The 14737-nt window shown below is 42.1% G+C and overlaps 1 protein-coding gene and 1 non-coding gene across 3 annotated transcripts in view; both read left to right on the plus strand.

The window, feature by feature from the left end:
• Positions 1-6450, plus strand: part of tmeff2a (transmembrane protein with EGF-like and two follistatin-like domains 2a) — a 99270-nt gene extending 92820 nt beyond the window's left edge. For both annotated transcript variants that reach the window (XM_041057497.1, XM_041057498.1), the window contains exons 9-10: positions 2759-2917; positions 5847-6450. In XM_041057497.1, the coding sequence (XP_040913431.1) occupies positions 2759-2917; positions 5847-5943 (256 nt within the window). In that variant the 3' untranslated portion in view covers positions 5944-6450. The remainder of the gene's footprint in view (positions 1-2758; positions 2918-5846) is intronic.
• A 1435-nt stretch (positions 6451-7885) lies between these two features.
• trnas-aga lies at positions 7886-7967 on the plus strand. Its single transcript has one exon. It is a non-coding gene; the product is annotated as a tRNA-Ser (tRNA).
• The last annotated feature ends 6770 nt before the right edge of the window (positions 7968-14737 follow it).

Here is a 14737-nt window from a genome sequence, read left to right on the forward strand (position 1 = left end):
GCAGCTCTAATTGATATTTTTGTATTATCAGAAGAGGAGATTACTATGTGTAATGTCAAAGGGGTTGTTTGTAGTGAAAAACCTACATAAATTACAGTTTTTCATATTTGAGCCTCACAAGTATAGAAACACACAAAGATGTGTCAAACAGCACATAGACATATTCACACACACACACACATACACACACGCACACACACAAATTGCTGAGCACCAATCAAACAGGTGCAAATGATAGAATCTGCACATACAGTGTAGATACACATTCACATAAGCACACAAAATGCACTTGAACACAGCGCAGGGCAGACGCACATTTACATACAGGCATATTGAGGATTGGTATTAAACCTCACCACCCACACAGTCCACACATGAACACACACACACAGAGAACCCAGTGTGTGTGCATGTGTGCTCCTCAGGTCTGCCATCTTTTACAGCCTGATAGTGTAGCAGCCAGGGGGTCTTGGTATCTCTCTCTCCCTCTGTCTTTCTCCTTTCGCTAACCTCGCTCGTCCCAGCTCGCCCAGCCAGGCAGTCTTCTTGCATACAGAACTCTGCTTACCAGAGGAGGAATGTGACAGGTCTCTGCTGCCCCCTACTGGCTATAAGGACTGGAGGCTGTATCGAAACACAGCGGTCTCTGTGGGAGTGGTGCATGTCTGTGTACACGTGTGTGTGCATGTGTGTGCAAACAGAGCGCGAACCCCGAACAGAACAAGGTTGCACTGTTCATCTCGCACACTGTCAGGTCGAAGGGATGGAGAATGTGAAGGGGACTGTGTTTGTTGGTACCAAACAAGGATATGCAGGTGTTGGTGGGTAACAACCTCCCCAGAGACAGGAAAAGCAGGCAAAGAAGAGGAGCTGAAGAGGGAGAGGAGAGGGAGAGAGAGAGAGAGAGAGAGAGAGAGAGAGAGAGAGAGAGAGAGAGAGAGTTTAGAAGGGGGACCATTTTAGCTTGTCTCTGAGGACAGAGATCATCTCCATTAGTCTTTCTCTTTCTCTCTCTCTGTGTGTGTGTGTGTGTGTGTGTGTGTGTGTGTGTGTGTCTGGCTCTCTCATATATCTACACTATGCTGGCTATATCTGAAAACACCAAATACTGATACATCTAATGTAATATATAGGTGAGAGCTGTGTCTCCTGATAAAGAGGCTGAATGCATCCTTAATGGGCCACTTCTAAGTACACTTTCATTATCTCTGCATCGACTGCCAAATATTAGGCATCTCTCTTTATTGTTTTCTCTTAATCACTTAATCACTTGCGTTAAAACACAGGACAGATTTCAGTTTAACTACCGAATGTTTATTCTGTGAATTCTCTGAGCAAACGAGGTGATCGCTGTGCAGAGGCTGCACAGGAAAAACTGCACAGAAGCAAAGGGTGTGTGCCCCGAGACAAGCGTTCACATGCCCACACTCTGATCTGATGTCAACTCATGCTTTCCCATATCACAAAGCTGGCTTACTTTTAACCAGAATAGATCACCATGGTAACCTGTGCTGCACGGGTAACTTGCACTGAGAAGGCTGACGTTAGAGGATGAGATCAAAACCCGCCAACAGCTCGACCGCTTGACCAATCAGTGTCATCATTACTACAAGATCCTCCTGACATGGACCTGAGTGAACTAAGCATCTCAGCTAAGAACTGAGTGTTCTTAGCTGAGAAGGTACTGAGTAATAAAGAGCAGCATTTGTGTCGGTCAGTAGAATCATTTCCAGTCTTTCCATTTCCACACTGGTTTTTATAATGGAGCCTCTAACATAGAGGGAGGATTTACAACACCAAAGACATTTAATTCCCAACAGGATTCCTGACAGAGATGATTCCTTTATACTTTTAGCTCAGGATAACGTGTGAGGCAACTCTGTGATAACTGGCAATAAAAATAATACCATGTGTTATCTTTTATTAGAAAATAATCAAATAATAATCAAAAATCATATATTCTAGTTATGTGATTAAATTGTATACATGTCATATTATTATTTAGTATTTCATTTATGGTTCTGATGATGTTGACTGTCATTAACAACACCTCCTTTTGCTCATGAACACCCTCAGAGCTGCATTGGAAAACCCACAGTTAACAGAGCAGGTTGATAACCAGCTTCATGATACCACTCATCCAGGATCTCCAGTGTCCTGGTTCAGTGAAGCCAAGTAACCCAAAGAGAGACAGACTGAGGTGAACTTGCTTCATGGTACGAAGACACAAGCAGCCAAAGCTGACCAGTCACAGTTCTTGCGGTCTCTGTGGGGTATCTCTGCAGCTTCTTTAGGGCCAGTGTTAAATGTTTAAGTAGGTCCACACCAGCTGTAGCAATAGGCTACAATGTAGTTGTGGTGGCAAGAATTGACACAATAACTATGCAGTATCCCCTTAAGGCATGACTATAATTCCAGCTTTGGCGTTGACAAAAGCCCACAATGAAGAGAACATTAGGCATTTCAAGCTGCTTTCTGTGGACATGCTCGCACTCTTTCTCCCTGCTTCCGTTGCCCACTGCAGGCCCCATCAGTTGTTTTCATCTCAACAGTCACAGCAAAGAAAAAGCACAGTCACCACACTGTCACACAAATGCATTGTTCCACCACAATGTCTCTATCAAGCAGGTACTGACGTTTCAATTAGAACCACAAAAATAATTTACCTGTCACTCGGTGCAAAGAAATGACTTGCTTTCTCTTTCTCTCTTTCTTCTCTTTCACTCGTGTGCATGTGTGTGTGTGCATGCGATCTCAGCTGTCACTCTGGGTTTAGGGGTCCCCAGTGTGACATCAAAGAGTACAATGTGCTCTATGTGGTGCCGGGCTCTGGCAAACTGCACTACGTCCTCATCGCCTCTATCATTGGAGCACTCCAGGTGGTGATCATCTGTGTGGTGGTGCTCTGCATTACCAGGTGAGTCATGCCCTAACACACACACCTACACGCGCACACACACACACACACGTTCAAACACAGCCTCCTAATGACCCTGGGAGCAGTACTTTCCATGTTGTGTGTATTTGGGAGTCACATGGGGGGGTGTGGAGCTCCTAAGCCTGGAGGAAACTGCTGAAAGGTCACCTTGCCTACACCACAGAGAGAAAGTACTGTCTGTCTCCCTCTGGACACACACTCTCACGCACGCACACACACACACACACACACATACACATACACACACATCTGAAAACATGCAGTGTGTGCGTAGAAGCACTGATACACAAAGATATCTGTGTAGGCAAGCATACACACTTGTGCTTGAACAGGCGTTCTGTATTCACAGTAAAACCCACACACACACACATACACACACGCAGCCTGCAGCTTGTCTGCCTCCGGCTGACCTAAGCAATTTATGACATTTAATAAAAGATTTTAAAAGAGTTTTGGCCGAGACAAAACTGCTCCTCCGAGCAAAGGAGGGGAGGAGGAGCAGGGACAAAATGAGAGAAAGGGAGAGCAGTTGGAAAGGTGCAGGATGAGAGGGTGAGGATAGAAGATAGAGAAGAAAGAGAGAAAATTATAGCACTGAATGCAGCTACAGTATCATTGAGCCCTGCTGCTCAGCGATACTCACTTCAAGCAAAGGATACAGTTTAAATATAAAAATACTCAACTTCATAGAAGTCCGCTATACAGCACATGGCTCTCGCTTGTTACCATGGAGACTACTGATTAAACAAATGTGTAAATGAACAAATGAATCTACACAGACATGCATGCCGTTACCCACTGACTGACTCACCTCATTGTCCTGTCTCTGTTGGACTCACTGAGCTTTGTCTTGTGCGTTTTCATGAATGCCTTTGTGTTGTGTGTGATTTCCACTTATTGTAAGCACTTGCCATTCACTTAAAGGACAAACAGGTGGGAGCGCAAAAGGTCACCTCTGTGCTTTGCCTCCTGTGTATGACATTCTGCCACTTCTTGGAAAAGGTCTCCTCCAAAGGGTTTCACTGCAAGACACCATGTTATTTATACATTATTCTATATTTTCACCACAGTCAACAAATTATATACAAAGACCAAAACCAGCAATGCGTTAGTTTCTCTCTGTTCTAACTCCATCCCACTGGATCCTGCTGAAGATGTATAGTTCTATGCAAATGTGCAAATGATATATTTAGTTGATTTGTGAAGTAAAAAGAAGAAAATAAAACCCCTGCAGCAAACCGATGTTACAAATGAGTCTTTCTTCAGCTGTTAATGTGCTGTCACTTTCTATTTCATGATCTCCAAAAGTGGAACTAAATTAAATAGTAATTGTGCCAAGTTCAAAAGTTTGGGCACAAAGTCACTACTTACTTCCAGCCCAATGCTTCACAGCTGGCAATGTGTGCTTTTCATCAAATGTTCCTCTTGTTTTTTTTTGTTTTGTTTTGGGGTTTTTTTGCTTTTCCAAACACACCTTTGGTGGTTGTGGCCAAGAAGCTCCATATTAACTTCATCTGACCACAGCACTTGCTTCCTAAATGACTCTGGCTTATCCAGATGTTGCTTTATATTCTTCAGACTTCGGTGATGACTCCTCCCTGTAGACCCTGGTTGTGCATCAATGCTGCCAGAGGAACTGTTCACCAGTACTCCTGTGTCAGCTAAACCTTCCTGCAGCTCCTCTGCAGCCATGGGGCAGTTTCGCTTGGCCTTTCTGTCCAGCAGACATGCAGTTTTATCTCAACGTTTTCCTCCACATCTTGTCTCAATGCCCCAGTTCCCACTGTGGAAATTTTAAGCTGGAAGCACTTTGATACCTTTTTATAGTCCTGCTTCGTAAGCAGCAGTTAGCTTCATTTTCAGATCCGCAGTCAGTTCCCTAGAGGAGGCCGGGCTTGTTGAATGTGACCACAAGGTTTGAAAAGTCAGCGGATTTATCATCATCTGATAATAATGATAATTTTTGACCTGTCTTACAAGTCCTTATGAGTCAGTTATAAAACCTAATAAGTTAATAAAATTCTGGGTATTTACGAGAACACGTCCATGAAATAAAAAGTAATAGTGCATTAACGTTTGAAGAAAGGCTCATGTTTCACGTCTGCTCGTTGCAGGGGTCGTATTTACTTCTGTTCCCTTCAAAAATCAACATAATATGTCATTTGCCAAGAGGTGCCCAAACATTTACATACAACTGTAAATCTTTAAAATAAACAAACAAATAAATAAACATCTGTTTTGATGTGTGAAAAGGCTCAGTAATTTCCTTAAACACTTTGGAACTGTAGTTTTCCTCAAAAAGGTGTACTCATCTAAATCCTGTTTTACAGTTTCAGGTTTTTTTTTTTTTTTTACTGAAGTCTCTCTTAATAGTATCCTCTCACTTTCCAGCTGCAGAACAGAGGAGCTGATTAAAAATACTGACTGACTCATCTGAGTCTCCTTAAGTTATTACTGTAACCTCACAGCGATGAGTTTTATCAGTAGCTGTGAATGTTGCATTGAGCTCCTTCAGACTGTTTTGCTCTGAATTTCACCTCTCAGGTAACATACAGGCTGCCTGCCCTGTAGCCATGTTGCTGAGCTTATGCAGCCAGAGAGGAAGACCTCAAGTACTACTCAGGGCTGACAAAGTATTTTAACCTCCTCTGTTAAAGAAATTATCTACATGTTATTTCACATTTTAGTTATTGTCTATTATCTACGTTATCTAATTTTATGTTTGGTGCCAATAAGAAAAGTGTGTGATTTCCAACTTTAACCCTTAAGAAGTTATTTAAGGGCAACTTTATTGGGATCTATAAAAACCATCTGAATTGCATCAAAATGAGGTTTCACAGCTGCAGATTCTAACAGTCACACAGCTAACCACTGCCTACATCTCCCTAAACGTCTTCTCTTTGTACAGGAAGTGCCCACGGACCAACAGGATCAACCGGCAGAAGCAGAACAATGTCCACTTCAGTTCAGAGAACACCATGCGCGCCTCCACTCGACTTATCTGAGCCCAAACACACTGGACAGAGTCCTCCTCCACTTTACGGAGAGCTACGGCGTTTGATGTTGCCCCCCTCGTAGGCCAACCCCCCAAAATTTAGAATCTGCTTCCCCTCACTCCTCACCCTCTCCCTCAGTACAAACTTTAAGAATGCCCAGGGAGGACGGTGGCGTAGCAAAGACAGAGCTGGAATATGAGTCAGTGGTGAGACTCACTTCGTGGGGTACTGTTCTCATCATTTGCCGCCACCGCCACCAACCCCCCACCTGCCCCCCCCAGTTACCAATGTGTCTCTGTGCACCTTGTCACTTCCGCCCAGGGTTTTTCTGACAAACTGAACCATGAGGTGTTTGGGGGTGCTGAGGATACTGAATGTGAGTGTGTGTGAATGTGTCTTAGATGTGTGAGCTTTGGTAGAGGCGGGCTAGCCAGTGTCTGTTGTTTGTAGATGAGGGGTTAAAGCAAATTGGGGTAGTGCAAAGCAGGGTAACGGGTTTTAAATGAGGTGTGTGTCGTTCGGTCTGGGAGGGGAGGGGAGTGGGGAGGGTGGGTTTGGGGCTACACGTGATGCCTTGCACCTTGTGTTATAGGAGACCTTTGACAGAGGGCACAATGTTATTATAGAGCTCTCTGTTCGGTTGTGACGATGACGTCAGCTACTGTATCTTGGGTTCTATTTCAAATAGTTATTACTACGTTGTCTTGATGGGGTCATTTTTCTGTAAATGTAAATAAATAATTTATATCATGAAATGTAACATGCCGCGTCCGCCTCTGTTCATTATTATCAGATTCATATTGTTCTCTGAGATGCATTGGGTTGGATTTTTCACAAGCGTAGCATGGAGCCTATTATCCTTTAAGTTCTACTAAGCTTATAAACACCGTACAAAGTAGATAGAGCTGGTTTCATTTTGACCAGCTACAACTGTAAAATGTGACATTCACATGAATGTCATTGATAATACTCTAATAATGAATAATAACACATCTCTCTGCATTAAGTGCATTTTGCTAATAACACTTAAGTACTGTTTTCAGTGCAAGAGGATTTAAAGGAGTATGTTTACAATGTGGTATTTCTACCTTAAGTAATTTTTATTACAGGATCTGAATCCTTCCTCCACCGCTGAGCCATTGTATTCACTTAAGATGTTTTAGGCAAAGGCATAGGTTTGGTTTTATCTGATAGAACTTTTTTTTTATCAGATGGCCAAAATAGTGTTTTTCACTGATTTCAAACAGATATTTTACCTTTTTAAATTAAAAGAAATGTTGATAGATTTTCAAGAAAATGTTAAAAAAATCCAGCTGTCTGCCGTGAGCCATTTTCAGATCTCACCTGAGATTCTCTGGCTCTGCCCTTCTTTCACCTTGTTGTTTTGAACAGTGCCCTGAGATAACCTCGGCTAGAATAGAATAGAATAGATCTTTATTGTCATTGTCACAGGTACAACAAAATTTAAAGTGCTCTCCAGTCAGTGCATTAAGAAAAATATTAAAAAGAATAAATAAATAAAACATATAGAACATATATATGTTCTATGATTCTATGATTTGGCCCTATGGTTTGGCTCTATATAAATAAAACTGACTTTACATCTGTATTTCAGGATTACCTTTCCTTCACATATTTCTCACTGCTGAACAGATTTAATCAGCTGTTACTTTCCAAAGCCATTTAAAGGCAGTAAAGAGACTAGTTAAGGAGAGCAGATGTCAATAAATGAATGTCCATCACAGCTACATCACAGCTACAGTCCACAGCACCACAAGATGGTGCTGTGGACTGTTCTCCACAGTCTGGACGGAAGCACAGCACTTGTCTGCTATTGGCTTCACAAATGAAGTGTATAGTAGCGGCAGTAGTATAGTCATCCAAGCACATATGGGATTAAACGGCATGTTCTTGTCTCATGTGTGCATGGTGCCAAATGTATGCTGTAGCGGTTGTCGTGGCCGAGTGGTTAAGGCGATGGACTAGAAATCCATTGGGGTCTCCCCGCGCAGGTTCGAATCCTGCCGACAACGTGTTTTCCTTCCACACGGTAGAAGACACGTGATGCTTTTCTCATTATCATCCACAAGAAGACGGCAACATGAGAAGCATGAACAGCTAAATTCACAAGCTCCTGCCAGGTAAAAAGTGCCCACCTACCGTTTAACAGCTCTTCTCCCCCTCCCCATGTCCCTTGTCCCAAGACATGGGACATGACTCCATCAGCCATCTGAAGAGATTTCTAAGAGAAATCATTTGATTTCTGATTTGAGGTCCAGAACAAAAGCCCTTATTTGTATTTTACTTAACTACTTACATGTTATGATACAATAATTAATACTTTTTATATTGTCTTGATAATAATCATGACTTGTAATACAGTCATTTTACAATGTGATAGAGCTGTTTTTACAAAGCTTAGATAGAAAATATAAATTATTTTTCCAGTGCTGCCTGTTTATTCATTCATAAAGCCAGCAAAGAGCTAGTCACTCACAGAATAAGTTGATTATCCAAAGCCTTAAGTATAGAGCACACAATACCAGCAGTGTTCCTCAGGGTCCCAGAGTTATTAGAAACACTTCAAGACTAATCTAATAAGGGAACTGATCATAGTTCATATATGAAGTTCTCAGGTGGAATTGTGCTCAGAGTCACCCATGGGTCATTCTGACATACTTCAAAATTTTCCCAGCCTGTTTTTCATGGACCTGTAGACATACAGGACAGGCGTGTGATTGTCTGTCTGAAGAGTAGATCCCTCCTATTTTATCAACCTCAGCCACTTAATGATGTAAAAACAGCTTTAAAACAGAAAATTTAAGCAATGTTGCTTTCACCCTGACACTGTATTATTCAAGTACAGATACAAATGAAAAAGCCTTTGTCTGATGAATCTGAAATACCTGAAATATCAAAGTCAGTTTTCACCTATGGCATCGACCTTACTTGACCTCATTAAACCAGTGAGGTAGAGTCTAACCCCAGTGAAGAATGTCTAGCCCCACAGTCCATACTTTCACCTTCATCTCCCTCCCCTATCCCTCCTCCAGATTAAAAACTAAAAAGTCCCTTGCAGTTCAACCTCTGGGCACACCCCTATTTGTATACACATCTGTGTGTCTGTGCAGTACCCAGCAGGCCCAGTCCATATAATCCTGTCAGTTTCCTGTCTTTCCTGCTGGTTTCAGTGGGCTTGAGGCCAGGGAAGAGCAGGAAGGAAATGTCTGTGCGTATTTGCTCTCATCTGAGGTGGAAGAATGTGGTGAACGCTGTCATTAATGGACAGTAACATTATCCCCAAGTGGATTTTTGCTATTACCTACTTTAAGAAAAGTTCCCACTCTTGGTGTTTCCTTCATATTTCCAGAAATAAAATGAGACTTTGGTCATGTGCAGACAGCATGTGATGTGATTTTTCTGCCATCTGTCATTGTACCACTGTTGCCACTATTACTTGGATTTGCATGATGATGTTTAAACAGAATCAAGTGCAGGTTAACTGAGCGCTAAGTGGGTTCCAGTGACAGCTTGCAAGAGGTGGCTGGCAATGAGGAACATACTGCACCAGTGTTAAATGGGACAGTATGCTCATTGGATTCAACTTGAAATTTGTGATTAGTCCTTTTAGATGAAATCTCAACATGAAACTGCTGCCAGTATTGTGGCCATTTTACAGTGCATCTGCTGCACGTCCAAGGATCCAAATGCAGGTTTCTCAAAGGGGAACTCCAGGTCTTGAGTCAATGGGAAGACAACATTAGGATTCAGCTTCACACTGACATTAGATGTTAGTCAGTTACTGTACTGTTAAAGATTAACTTGTTGTTTGTCACTGGAGTTATGCTCATGTTACCGTCTCATACTATAAAAAAAAATTCTCATTGGATCATAGACCTGTCTTACTGTTGAATTATGACCTACCTCAAGGCTTATACACTGGAAATTCAGCATACTTTATAACACAGTTGTGGTGCACAGCGGTCACAGAGACTCGCCTGGTGGTTATTCTATCAACAATCCATTAATCTGTTTGCGTGCAGGTGGTGGCATTTTGATAATGATAAAAGAAGCACTTTAAAAGTATTTTATTATTTATAGCAGGGTATATGAATTAAATGTATTATATTTAAACGTCATTGTAAATCTGCAGCTGTAAGGATGCCCATGACATTTGTCTACCTGGCCCAGCAATCCCACCCACCCCTTACATGCATGGGTTTGTTTGAGGTAGGCGAACACACTGAAGGACATATGTGTCCTCATTCTGTTTTCGACACACAACAACCAGTTCACACAGAAATAATTCCCCATGTGCACGTTCCCTCCCCAACACCTACTGAGAATAACAGATAGGTGCCGAGCATTGGAATCTGACACTTATCTTAGAAATGCATAACTCCTCATCCAGCTCCTCACTGTTTCAGACAGCATGTTTGAACACGCTGGGCTGTTTTCCCCAGAATTCAAGTGTACATGCCACTGAATATTAAAACTTTTCTCTTCTTGATAGGCTGCTTTGTGGAAAAATTATGGATGTGGTGTGGAGAGAGGTACCAGTGATGAATAAAATAACAGCTAAATCAAGTCATTTTGCTGGGAGGCACATGCTTATCTTTCAAGAATCCATACTTTGGGAAGCATCAGGCTGAATGACTCGCCCTCACATTGATTTTACAATCAACAAACTGCACATCCACTCCTTTGGCAGCAAAGGATTGGGCAATTGATTTGAAAACTGATGGTGTTGGACACATGAAAACGCATATACTCACAGGAACAAGCGAGCACACACACACACATACATTCACGGCACAAGGCATTTCCTCATATTCTGAGGGTATGTGTGCAGAGTTTAACACCTCAAAAATTGGTCCATTAGCTTCAGAATTGATAGCATAGCAGAAATCCCACACCATAGAAAACACATACACTTCTCTACTGACATACGAGGCCACCTTTAAGTGAGCGTGTGTCTAACACACACTGGTCTGTGAAAAAGGGTCATTTAAAGATATACCGCCATCTGTTTTGGCCCCAGCATGCCATTTTCCCCTCTGTGGGGGCCTTTGATTTAGCGACAAAAGGGTACCATTGCTTCCTTCTTTCCCACTGTGCAACCAGACATCCAGACTGAGCAGGTTATACGAATCAAACACTGCCAGGCATCCATCGTTTCATCATAGGTATGGCCACCTGTGTGGGACTGTTGGCGGCAATCACGAGCATTAGGGGTCCCGTTTAAACACTGATCAGGAAACCTGTTTGTTGTACATCTCACAGATCTCACATAACCAGGCCAAACTGACTATGAAGTATAAGGAGGCAGGTGGGTGTGTAGTTCTAACATACTACCTTTCAACAAAGCAATTACACTGTGCACCCGTTTGTGGACATGTTATCAACTTCAGAAAACTCTAACATGCCTCATTTCCTGCAAGATACAAATTAGTTTAAGGACAGCTGATATATCTCATCATCTTGGCCTCAGTTTTCAATTTGTTTGCAACATGTGGAAATAGAAATGTATTTTCTCAGACATAGAATTATAGTCTGAATCTCTACAGAGCTCTACAGAGCTAATACACTATCATCAACCTTGTTGTCCAGAAAGACCCACTGTTCTGCACCAAACAGCAGACAGTCAAAGTTTGCCACTAAGTGGAGCATTTTACAGCTACAGACCCAAATATCTCAGACAAGAGTTGATGGAGACCAAAAACAGAGCTAATAGAAGAGTAAATACTGGATACTTAGATTCTTCAGCTGGCCAGAAACATGACTCCAAATGAACACTGATGTTGCTCCAGACTGTGTGTGTTGTGTGAGATGTTGTTCCTGCCCACAATAAAATGTTAACCACCTTCTCTGCTTCAGGTCAGACAAACCTGTTAGGTTGCCTTTAGAAAAAGAAAAGGAACATAAATTGTTTTCTTTTTATGCAAAGCGATCCAAACAGTCCTCCACTGCATGAGACAGCTTTTCATATTCAAAGAAACTTGTTCATCAACCATTCTTGGAAAACCACCAAGGGAATCTGCCAACAGCCTAACGGTTAAGGCAATACCACGCCCCCACTGATGAAGGATTTAAGGCAACTTCAGGTCAGTTTCCCAGGAAACAAAGCTCATTCAGTCGATGCAACTTGCAGCGGCATGTTTGTTGAAATGCTGGAATATACTGATTGCTGTTTCTGCTGCAGTAGTTTCACCCATGGCTGGTATCATCTGAATTTAGAAAGTAAAAGATTTGACTGTGGATTTTTTTTTTTAACGTGAAAATTACAAACTCAAGTTGCAAATGTAACTTTCATTGAAAAGAGAAAAGTTTACTGAAGTGAATCAGTCCTCTAGCAGAATATTTAGCCTTGTGTTATGATTGAACTAAAAAAAAAATCCTCTTGGCTATCGTTCTGCTTTACAAAGCTCTAATTCAGGCACAGCACTTTCTCAACTGAGAGAATTAGGTCATGCACTTGCATTTCTTAGCCTCCAGAGGGCAAATACAGCCATTTCTTCACGTTTACTTGTAAATATGTCTGTCCACCAGTTCCTTTTACCTCATTCCCCAACAGCTTGTGTGCATGATTGTTTTTGGAGTACGGTCTGCTATATGTAACTGTAAGAAGGCTGATGGCAAAACAAACCCCCCAAACTATGAAGTGTTATAAAATAGGCATGGGAAAGACAAGATTCCTCGACACAAGACTGGGAATGAGTGAGATGTGTACCAGACCATCGGGAACACTGAGAGAATTCAGGAAAGAAAAAAGGGGGAAAGGGAGGGATGGAGAAAAGGGAGAACAGCTGAAAGGAAAAGAGGGAGACAGCTGGAAGAATCACAGGATGGGAGCGTCATTCCCTCCTCTCTATCCCAGAGGGGTGAAAAGTGGGAAAAGTCAGAGTTCAAACGCTAGGAACGGGAGGTCACACTTTTATGTTGACAAATGGGTGTGTCTCCAAGGAGAAGCAGTGACACAGAGAGAGGGGTAAAGAGAAACACTAGGCGTTTTGAGTTAGCAGAAAAAGGAAATTTTCTGAGATGAGTGTCTAGCACTTCCACTCTGACAGCTTTGAAGCTTGTCAAGCGAGTAACCTCAAGAAAAGGCGTTAGTCTTGAATGCTGACATGAGAGAATCTGTCAAGAGCACTTATATAACTGGTGAAAGGACGGAGATGTAACAGGAAAATGGCAAATGATGCTTATCATGTTGATAAAAGAACCAGTACCTTCTTAAAGGAATAGTTCAACATTTTTGTAAATACACTCATTTGCTTTCTTGCTGAGAATTAGATGAGAAAATTGCACACAGCTGGTTAGCTTAGCTTAGCTTGTTACCTTTAGGCAGAACCAGGCTAGCTGTTTCCACCTGTTTCCGGTCTTTGTGCTAAGCTAACCGATTCCAGGCTGTGGTTTTATATTTATGGTACAGACATGAACGTGTTATTGATCTTCTCATCTCATTCTCAGCAAGAAATCAAATAAGTGTGTGTACCAAAATGTGGAACTATTCCTTTAAGTCAACAGAAACGTATGAATTTTTGCAATAAATCTGAAGGCAGCAAAACTTGTGAGAATCATTTAGCCTCCACTGTGATGTGAAAACAAACTTTAAAAACAGAAGCTTTTATTAATGTAGTTAGGGCCCGAGGCAGACTGTTGACTCTGCGGACACCTTATTACATTGTTCTAAGGTGTGTCTGTTCTGTGTGTGCATACAAACAGTTGGAGAAAACCTAATCTCAGTTTAGGGGTGTGAAATCTTTGGATTGATCTTAGATGAGATTGCGGCTGATCAAGCATTATATCAATATCAGGCAGAATCCAATTAAAACTCAGGTGTGGGCTCGAATACTTTCCATAGTCTGCTGTGACAAAACAGATTCTTGTCATAGCTGTAATGCCGTGGGTTTTCTTATTATTGCACAGGTAAACACACATGCTTCTCTCTGTTTAAGAAAATGCACAGACACCCAGGCACTCTTGCTGCAACACACTGACACATTCCTGCTGAACACCAAATAAAACATGGTTGAAAGAGTGATTGTGTTACTGTGAATAAAAGATTTACAATGATGGTGACAAAGAGAAAGACTGAGAGAGAGGCCAGGGAACCATGCCAGGGCACAGATGAGCTCATTGTTGAAACAGGGATTTCCACATTTCCATGTCAGTGTGCCCCATGCCATGACACAGAGCTGAAAAACAAGAGGGGAGAGGAAAGGGGTGCAGGCACACACACCCGGCCCTATGCTTACATCTAATCATAGGCACAGTGAGACACACACATATACACCAGATTTTGGTGTAAAGAAAATATGGTCTGTGATTTATCTCAGCCTGCAGCATGTCAGTGGAAAAATTCAGCTAAGTTCCTGAAACACACAAGAAACACAGGCCTCTGTGATTTCTATCATACTTTCATTGCTGTTTTATTGTTTTGTCAGACACACAAGCACACTCACACGTGTCACTGCAATACAAAGAAACAAAACAAAACAAAACAAAAAAACAACAACAGTGCGGTAAACAAAAGTAGCCATCACACATATTTTGCGAACGCAGCCAGACATGCGCAGAGTGGAACGGCTGGCAGTCACATGAAAACACACAGCAAGCAAGTATACAAGGAAGGACACACACACACCCGCACCAACTCTACCTCCATTCCGACAATAGGGTTAGGCCTGCACGGTTTCCATAGCAACCACGCCCCTCCCTGTGGCTTGCAGGGGAGGTGTTTTGAAAGTTCACAGCGTGTTTGTGTGTGGAGTGAGAGACAGAAAGGGGCGTGGATGTCGAA

Source organism: Toxotes jaculatrix, chromosome 15 (genome assembly GCF_017976425.1).
Source record: "Toxotes jaculatrix isolate fToxJac2 chromosome 15, fToxJac2.pri, whole genome shotgun sequence".
Taxonomy (NCBI): Eukaryota; Metazoa; Chordata; class Actinopteri; family Toxotidae; genus Toxotes; species Toxotes jaculatrix.